This window comes from Tubulanus polymorphus, chromosome 2 (genome assembly GCF_964204645.1).
Source record: "Tubulanus polymorphus chromosome 2, tnTubPoly1.2, whole genome shotgun sequence".
In the NCBI taxonomy this organism is placed as follows: Eukaryota; Metazoa; Nemertea; class Palaeonemertea; order Tubulaniformes; family Tubulanidae; genus Tubulanus; species Tubulanus polymorphus.
In genome coordinates this window covers 18,017,999-18,027,992 of record NC_134026.1, presented here as the reverse complement: position 1 = coordinate 18,027,992, position 9,994 = coordinate 18,017,999, and the positions used below count along the sequence as shown (strand labels likewise).

Here is a 9,994-nt window from a genome sequence, read left to right as displayed (position 1 = left end):
TAGTTTAGAACTTGATATGAAACTTTCATGAATATGTCAAATTTAACTGTATGTGACCTGGAGTTAATGTTGTGAGCCATCCTCGCTCACTCTAAACATTATAAACAAGACGACCGATCTCAAGTGTTTGCCACCCGGTTAACTAGCATCCATACTTCTCGGCCTTTAAAATTTTGTTCTACCTGGTACCAGACATGCCGCGGCCATTTGTCATGCCACGTGCGCGGACTACACTGATGAATATGGTTTTGGCAAGTGAATTTTATGACTCGTCTTGTACTGGTTGCCGGTAGTGAAATAAGAAAATATCTTTGATTGTAGGACAAGCGCCCTTTTTATTGTAAATAAACACACGCAGAACTTTCGTTCATCGTAGTTTATCACCTTTGTAAAAGAGAAAACGGTCAGTTTTTCAGACACATTATTTGAATTTTGGGTCTTTAGATTGTCTCAGAAAGAGTCTGAGAAGCAGAAACTTCGAAAATTTCGCGCTTCGGCGGGTAAGCCGGGATATTATCGAGATGGGCGCCCCCTCTTTCCTAGAATCCTGGATCCGCCCCTGTTATTTATCAGAGACGTATTTGAGGGTCGCCATAGAAAGATCATTTGGTTGGCTGAAACGCAGATTTCACTGTCTACATGGAGAATTACGCCTGGATCCTCGCAAGGCATGCCGAGTCATAACAGCCTGTGCTATACTGCACAACTTAGCAATTCTCATGAAAGAACCAGTTTTTTGATGACAATGATATTGTATATGACGAGGAGGAACCGCTGCAGCCAATAAACGAACCCGAAGATCTACATGGAGCACACATGAGACGATACGTAACAAACACCTTTTTTAATTGAATTTCGAGATCTGAAATCTAAAATTGAAACAATCTATAAATAATACAACGACATAAACAATCTTCTTTACTCTTCCTTCTCTAGTTTTTTAATTTTCAGTTCCAGGAGTCGCATTTCCATTTCAACTTTTTTTGCTTTTACTTTCATGTAGTTCACCTGCTCATTGAGAAGATCCTGTTGTGTATAGCGCCTCTTCTTGGCTTTCTCTAAAATATAGATGTTTTCATGTTCTATATATGACGTATCGAATGATAGATTATTTTTTATTTGGCATTTAATTCGTTACCCAGATTTATACGTACCGGTATTTGGAATTGTTCCAATATTATCGGAAGTGCTTATATCTTGAACATGCATCTCAGAAACGTTGGTTTCAGTTGCCGGTAATCGCAAAAATGATTCGGTGACTTCGTATACGGTCCCGTCATCCCCCATTAGAGTAATCGGGTTCGACGGTAACGTCTCAATCTTTGATACTAAAATTTAACAAGTTTAAAAAGTGATTGATTAATCAATACATCATAATTTAAAATGCTCCCGACTGTTGTTCAAAATTGGGATTCGAACCTAACGAGTCCACGTCTATGACGGTGCATAAATTAGCCGGACATGAGCCATTTTTTCTGCACATGGTGTCTGCTAAACTATCGTTTTTAAGCCGAAATGTGCGGAAAATAATCGCAGCACGAGACCAACTGGATTATCAGAATGATGGGATTTATATGTGCATTAGTAATTTGCAACGCTGGGTCTGTGATGTAACTGCCAAGCCGTAACATGTAAGTTTTATAATCTTATATTTTCTTGGATTCGGTTCCAGGAAGATATTTAGACGCCATTGCGCATGTGTGCCAAAGGTCAAAGTGTAGCACGTCATCAAGCTATCATTTGACGATATGCTGTTGGGTGAAAGCAAAGTTAAAAACAAAAATGATTGACCCTGTCAGTGAATAAAGATATATATTACCTTCTGGACTTAGTGACATGATAATGGGAGGATCTAAGTCAAGTGTTGCATCTATTCCGACCCAAGCTTCTCTGTTTTCGTTAGCGCTTATAATTTTCTCCATAGTCTCGTCGACGTTCTTTATCAAATTTTCCGGTGGTGGCCCCCTCCAGTTTTGTGTGCTAGTTTCCTTCTTTCCGAATTCATACACTTTGCTTTAGCGCTCATGTTTTTCCATTTGAATTTAAGTTCATCTGGTTTTCTCACACAGTGCCCTAGGCTGTTTACTGCACTAGCCACCTCTTCCCATTTCTTCGCTTTCAGCTTGTTTGTGACATCGTTATTCAACTTTGAAAATAACACATCACCATTTTTCATTACAACGTCAGTGAGAACGGCCATCTCGTCTTTAGTAAAGTTAGGACTTCTTTTTTTAAGCTGTTTTTCGTTGCTGCACGTTGCCATTTTGAGAATTACCAATTCAAACTCTGAATTAAGATGGTTACTATGGAGATATGACTTTGACTCTGAGTTAGTAAACTCTGAGTTAAATGAGAACTGTGGAACGCAAAACTAACTCAGAGTCAGCTAACTCAGAGTTAGTTTCTGACCCTGAGTTAAAAACTAACTCTGAGTCAGATTTAATCAAGAACTGTGGAACCGGATCCTGTATCGCAGTTCTGGTACACTGTGCCGACTCTCGTAGGTTTTCTTTCTGCTGTGTTTTCATTTGAGTCATTGGTTTCGATGTTGTTTCTGTGTGATCTATGTCGACCTCTGCGACTTGCGCTCCTGTTGGGTCTTTGTTGGCGGTTAACTGGACGGCTATCTCTTGGTCTCGAAGACGATCGTTTCCTCATCTTCGACGAATGAATGAATGAATATTTCCGGGTTTCCCAGGATGACGTAATTTAGATGTACGTGGCGCCATCTACTGACATTTCGGCGCATGACTTCGCGGCGCAGAAATGTCTTCGCGGCGCGAAAATGACTTCGTGGCGCGAAAATGTCTTCGCGGCGCGAAAATGTCTTTAACGTACAAAACAGTGTCTTTTTGAAGGGAATTGTCGCCCGTAGACGAGAAATCACCACACTGCAGACATGTCCCTCTTCACCAGAACAGCGTTTCGATCACAGTCGTTTCTAGCAAACCTCCGTTGCGCCATCAATCGACGGGAAGCACCGTTAATGCACGGTTGCGAAACATCCGATTGCGAAATAGCAAGCAGCAATCGATGACATCCGATATTCGAAGTTAACAGTTTAACCAACTACTTCTATGACAATTATGGCGTACATAAGCCTCGGCAAGATGACTTACTGCGTTCCGGATGATCTCTGGCATCTATTGTTTCCGCTGCCACCATGTTATGATGTCCTCCGATATCAAAACTTGAAATATATTCGACTGTCAGAGCGTCAGATAACAAAAACACATGACAAGAACGACCACCATACTTGGAACTACTTTTATTGATGTATATATACACAATCATATCACAATTAAGAGATACGGAAGACTTCGACTGTCGACAGCTGCAATCGAAAACAATACGAATCGGAGTAGTAGATGACTGCCTGAAAACCGGGTGATGAGGAATATAATGCTCACGAGTGCTAGAAACGGAGGGAATTTCAACAGGCTCAATAAACCTACGTGACAATTGATCAGCAATTATAGCACTATATTTCTCCAACAAACCTTCGGTTTTAGCGATGCGGCGAACCGTAGAGCGAGTTCTGGCTTTGGAAACATTATAATTTGTGGGTATACCCACAAATTATAATGTTTCCATTTGCCTTGGAAAGATAATCACGGCATACTACGTAGTATGCCGTGATTATCTTTCCAAGGCAAATTAACCCTGTATCTCCCGTCTACTAACATGATAGACTTACTACAGAACTCATCCAGAAAATATGTATCTCGGTCAGTAGGTGACTCTATACCCAACGTTTCTAGAGACCAGAAACGTGTGAGATCGAAAGTGTCAGGTTCAGCAATTGAACAGAATTGGTTAAGTCATCACCGTTATACCGACCCGCAATTAAATGACCCAATTTCGACGGAACAGCAACCGGACCACATGCAGATTTAATGAACTGATTACCAAGAACAAAAAGGTAGTAATTATCAGATCCAATGAGTAATGAGATATCAAAGGAACTAGAACTGTACCCCGGCGGATGGGCAAAATTCAAACCTTTAAATTCAGGTATGCAATTAACTGAACCGTTAGAAACTCTGAGTGGTCTGGTTATCTCCGATACAACGATAGCTTCTACAGAAACAACTGATTTATCAACAGTACACGCAATACTGATCCACACGACGTCAACTACTCTAAGACCCAGTACTGACAGCACCGAACCCACTCAAATCAACGGATTCAAATCTATGATGTTTAACACCTAGCTGGCGAACTAAAGCCGACGTAACGAAAGTACGATGTGATCCATCATCTAATATAATAGTATGTGAGCATTAAGACGAGTACCTTCACTCTCCACCGGTGCTACAGCAGTTTTCAGATATATAGTAGTTTTCCGGTACGAGCACATGTCCCGCTAGACTAGCGGGAGAGTTTAAGTTTCTACACCGACGTCTTACGGCTATCATTATAAGTTATCACCCTAATTTCTAGCCACGAAGTTAACGTCCTTATATAATCCTCAATATTACAAATCCAGTAGATGATTTCGGCACCTTCATATCCTAAAAATACCGAGAATTCGACGATTGAATCGACGGTCCTGAACGCGGTCACGCATGACGACCGCCTTTCGAGACCTTATTAATCTTTACGAATGGACGATCCTGCACACATTTCACACCATTAGAAAGCATAAGTTCTATGCTTTTTAATGATATACGGCATCAGCAAGTAAAAGACGTAGTTCGGCAGCGGAGCGACTCTGAAGAATGCGATGAAGCACATCTACCTCGACGGCCATTGTTGAGCGACCAGCGAAGCGACGCGGAGTAATGCAACACATCGGAGTCGGCAATGCGTGAATATAACACGCGCGTTTTTTTAGTTTAGTCAGTTACTCGGAGATCCTTGAACGATGTAAGTCGGTTCGGGGACAGCGCCGCCTGGCGGCGTTTCGGGTCTTGTACCCGTTCGTCTCTGTTCCTTCTTTCCGAGATAAAAATCAAGGGCCTTAAGCCCACAGAATCCCTCTAGTAAATTGTAAATACGTTGTTGGCCTACGCGTTATTATTCGCTAATACTTATGTATTACGGCGAATTCAGTAACTGTTTATTGTGTATGTATATATATGGCCGTAAGCCTAAGCTTTAAGCATTATAGCTCCCGTCCATACTTATGTATTACAGACGGGTTTTGGTTGTGTTTCTATTTCAGCTATAGGATCTTTGAACTATAGTCCGTCAATACTTATGTATTAGAGACGGATTGATTCGTATCGTTATATATTGAGTCTTATCTACTCTCCCCGTTCAGACTTAAGTATTTAACACGGGACTAATAATCGTTTGCTCTTGATATCATTATAAGCTATTTGTCGTTTTTATTATAGGTCTCTAAGGCCGGTTTCTATGTGTGCGTACTAAAGTTTAAATGAAATTCATATAGGCAACCCTTAAGGTTATGTAATGTCCGCGGTCTATATGTGTTCGTTGTGTGAGGTTAAAGTTTAATAGCAAGTGTCAATCGCATAGTCTTTTCCCTTTTGTAAGTATGTAAGCATTTGCAGAGTATGAACCTGCCCTGTCTTTGAGCATGACGTATGTTGATTTCTTGTGGTTAAATTAAAGTTGCTGTCGCAGTACGTGAAATTATATTAACGATTTCGTATGAGTATATTGGGTAGTAAAACCGTGGATTTGGTCCAAGCGTCCATGGTTTGACGTGGTGTGTTTTACGGTCGACTCGGGTCCATGTACAACCACGATATCGTGAGTTATTGGGTGGACAGAAGGGTGCGCATCGCTATCTGTAGGTTCTAATATAGGGTTGGGCCCGATCCTTAGTTCTCGGAGGGTAGTTTTCGAGTCGGCCCAGTCGTTACGTTCCTGGATCTATCAGCAATCTACACCCGGAATTGCGGGAAATGCTTACTCGTGTGTTAGGTCGAGTTAAGCCTGAGAGCCATTTGTTATTCTACACACAAACATATCTTCCTGTGGTGGTCGTATACCCCTTCATAAACATCTTTCCCGTTGTTTACGCGACGCAGGCGAACCCTTAGTAGCGACGCCATTTTAAATACGTTATTACATACGTACACGTTTACACACGCACACACACACACACATATATATATATATATAGATATATATATATATATATATACTCTGAGGATACAAAAGAGGATCACGCTACCACGATGATCGAACCTGGTACAAGCGAGTGCACACGCTCGTCCGGTGAGTATTTTCAGGTACCACGTAGATGCAGAGACATACCAGAGTTTTAATGTATACTAACTACGAAACGATACATATACAGTCTTGATCGGGTTTTATTTTATTTACAGTTCTGATAAAATCGCTCCGATGGTTGACTGACAGTTATATGCGTAATGAAAGACCGTAAGGCGACAGTCCCGGTTTTTAATGAGGCAACCTTCCAGTCACCATTGCGCGCAAAAAACTTGTCCCATGCGCATTGATAGACCGTCATTTCAAATTAGAACAAACCTCAAGTGTTAAAGCCAGGATATGTAGGTGTAAAATATCTCACTAATAGAAAAGGCGTTAGGCTAATAGACTACGTCGACAGGATTTTTTTGGGAGTTCGTTTTTAGGAATAGAGGGGGTCTAAGGTCCTTTCCCAAAAGATTTTTGAAAATTTCGTGCAAGCACGTGCGTTCTCGTCCAATCAGATGCCGAAAGATAGACTGGCTTTCTCCCCCCAAAATGAACTCCTTAGTCACTATATACTAACAGCTATAGGGATCACTTAGTTGTTATAATATAAACTCATGTTTCTGTATTATTGTACATGTATTGTTTTGTGCAACACTGTATATGTAAAGATGGTAGTATGAGAAGTGCAGCCACCTAGCGCTATATTGGTATAATAAAAAAACTCTCTTTGTTCTCTCTCTCTCTCAATGGACACAGTCGTTATTGTGTTGGTGTCTTTGTTCCTCTCGTATATTTGAGTTCAGTAATCCGTCATCATCCGGAGACCGTGACCTAAAGATGGCAACATTAGTTACCTTGTTGCTATATTTTGTATTGTTATAACTGTACAATAAATCAGTTTTTGAAAATGGCTCATAGAATTGAGTTGAAACGTTAAGCTACCAGATAGTTTTTCTTTTCATTGTGGGTTTTTGTCTATTATCAGAAGTTCTTGAAATTTCAGTGGAATGGTATATTGTACAAATTTGTCTGCCTCCCCAGCAATGGCCTCGCACCGGGGCCTAGAATTTTCACTAAGCTTATGAAGCCAGTGTACTCTTACTTGAGGGCTAAAGGTATTTATCCTCATACTATATTGATGACAACTATCTGCAAGGTGTGACATCATTAGGTTCAGCCCATAATGTCATTGATACGGCTACCCTACTAACTCGGTTAGGGTGGGTTATTCACCCCGTTAAGTCAATATTTGAGCCTGTTCAGGAGATGCCTTATTTGGGGTTTATATTGGACTCAATCAGGATGCTTTGAAAAGTTCTCGGGAGAAGTGTGAACGAGTCATACGAGAGTGCAGAGAGTTACGAATAAAATCATCGCCCTCTGTCAGGGATGTGGCGAAAGTCATTGGCCTTGTGGTCAGCTGTACACCAGCTGTGGCCTTAGGGCCCTTGTACTTAAGACAACTTGAAAACGAAAAGATTTCAGCTCTAAAATGCAACAAGGGGAATTTTGATGCGAAAATGACACTCTCTGGAACAGCTTTTGCTGATCTGATATGGTGGGAAAATATTATACACCATATGGCCAAGCCTATCATCACGCGGCAACCGGATATTGTATTGGAAAGCGACTCGTCGCTTCGCGGATGGGGTGGCCATAAACCAAGTACGGGTGAGACATGTGGCGGGGAATGCCAGAGTGATGAGAAACAGGATTCTGCCAGCTTAAATGACCTGGAACTTAAAGCAGCTTTTCTCACGCTCCGCTCTTTCTGTTCAAATGTTTCAGATGTACATGTTCGTATTATATTTGACAACACAACGGCTGTAGCCTACATAAATGAAATGGGGGGGGGGGGGGGGGGCAGTCGCAGCATGAAATGCAATACTTTAGCCGGGGAACTTGAGTAGACACTTCCGAATGGAATCAGAATGGAAATTGAATCCGATTGTCTTTAAATTGATCCAGAATGTTTGGGATTATGATATACTGATTGACCTTTTTGCGTCTAGGCTAAATTTTCAATTGAAACCGTATGTATCCTATAGGCCAGATCCCGATGCGCTGGCTATTAATGCTTTTTCCATGTCATGGGGAAATTTAAGATTTTATTGTTTCCCTTCTTTCAGTGTTATCCAAGCAGTTCTCAAAAAGATCCACGAAGAAGGGTCAGCCGGTATAGTGGTGGTACCAAACTGGAACACACTAGCCGTGGTATCCCAGTCTGATGCACATGTTGGTAGAACTACCGCTGATTTTGACACCAAGGGCGAATCTCCTAGTGTTGCCTTCTCGGAAGCGCGGCACAAGTTGGCGCCAAAACTACACCTGCTGGTTTGCCATTGTCCGGCAATCGTTGCGAGACAGAAATATTTCGAGCTCGGCTTCGGATCTTATCCTCAGATCATGGAGGCCGTCTACTAGGAAACAATATGATCCGGCCATACGAAAGTGGACAGCCATGTGTAATGCGAGGGGTATCGATCCTCCCATTTTTTTCCGTCCAATGTGGACTTTTTTAATGTGGACTTTTTTCTAATGTGTATTTCTTAGATATGGAGTATCAGAGAGGTGTTGGATTAAGTGCTTTAAACACCGCTCGTTCAGCGGTATCCAGTTTTTGTTCTGTTATCGGGGGACCCACGCTGGGTGATGACCCGTAAATTAAACGCTTTATGAAGGGTGTTTTTGAAGCGCGACCAGCACTTCCTAGATATTCAAAAATGTGGGATGTGTCTGTTGTTCTAAGGTACATGAGTACGTTAGCTTTATCGGAACTTAGCTCGAAGGATTTGACTTATAAAACTGTTACGTTGCTAGCGCTGGCATCTGGTCAGAGGTTACAGACTTCGAGTAAGTTGGATATTTCGTGTCTGGATATGAACGATGAACACTGTGTGTTTGTCTTACGAGATGTGCTAAAAACCTCAAAACCAGGTCACCACATTGCGCCTGTTTCATTTCGCGGGTTTTCCGATCCTAATTCATGTGTGGTGAAGCACCTCATGAGATATATTCACCAGGTCAGATTCTAAGTTACTGATTAGTTTTGTCCGGCCTTATAAGCCGGTTTCTACTGACACGCTTTCGAGGTGGATTAAGAACTTTCTGTCTACTGCTGGGGTTGATATCAGTGTGTGGTCGGCGCATAGTACACGTGACGCAGCGGCTTCAAAAATATATACAGCAGAGGTATCCCTTGATGTGATTATGAAAGGTGCAAATTGGAAGAGTGCCGATACTTTACAGAATTTAATTTGTGGATCGATATAATCTCAATCAAACTTCACCTTACCAAGGTAAGTCTCGTTTAATTTTCAATTGTTCCATAGTCCCATTAGTAGTTTCATTTTCTTAACCCCTGGCAAGTGAGTCTCTGCAGATATAGCTTATGCAGTGCTGCCCTCTTCTGTAACACGTGCTCAGTCAGATAGGATGTGGACTCAAATTTGGTGGTAAAAGCCGATAAATAGTCAACATTTTATTGCTCAAATGAAGAAGTAAATTATGAACAATAGTTTGAGCTGAACTACAGCCTACCAGACAATTTGATGTGACAGATGAGTGGATAAAACCAGATTTCTTTTTTGGCAACCAGCCAACCAGACTGAGTTTTTATCCGCCTAATTTTGTACACATAGGCTAGAGAATTTTGTTTAATTTCATAAGATTTAGAACAGGGCTTCTTCCCGTGGTTAGGCCATCGTGATCGTGGACGGACATTTCGTGATAGACTTCGTGTTTCCGTGTGTCGCAGGTCGCAGGTAGCTGAACAGAACTAACTCATTGTGAACTTTCTTACCTGTATATAAAAGATGTTTATTCTTTGTACTGGCTGTTGCCTTGGAAACAGTTTTGT

At 41.5% G+C, this 9,994-nt stretch overlaps 1 protein-coding gene across 1 annotated transcript; it reads left to right on the top strand.

Annotated features, from left to right (window-relative positions):
* The first annotated feature begins 8,368 nt into the window (after window positions 1-8,368).
* LOC141898985 (uncharacterized) lies at window positions 8,369-9,408 on the top strand. The gene is made up of 3 exons (XM_074785134.1): window positions 8,369-8,612; window positions 8,809-8,988; window positions 9,164-9,408. Exons 1-3 carry the CDS (start codon window positions 8,369-8,371, stop codon window positions 9,406-9,408), a joined length of 669 nt encoding a protein of 222 aa, XP_074641235.1.
* Window positions 9,409-9,994: the final 586 nt, after the last annotated feature.

Excerpts from the sequence above, each read along its gene's own strand:
- LOC141898985 (XM_074785134.1), top strand. The coding sequence starts at position 8,369 with ATGTTGGTAGAACTACCGCTGATTTTGACACCAAGGGCGAATCTCCTA. Across the intron at positions 8,613-8,808 it reads AGCCATGTGTAATGCGAGGG|TTATGAAGGGTGTTTTTGAA; the intron begins GTATCGATCCTC and ends AAATTAAACGCT. Across the intron at positions 8,989-9,163 it reads TCAGAGGTTACAGACTTCGA|ATTCTAAGTTACTGATTAGT; the intron begins GTAAGTTGGATA and ends TCACCAGGTCAG.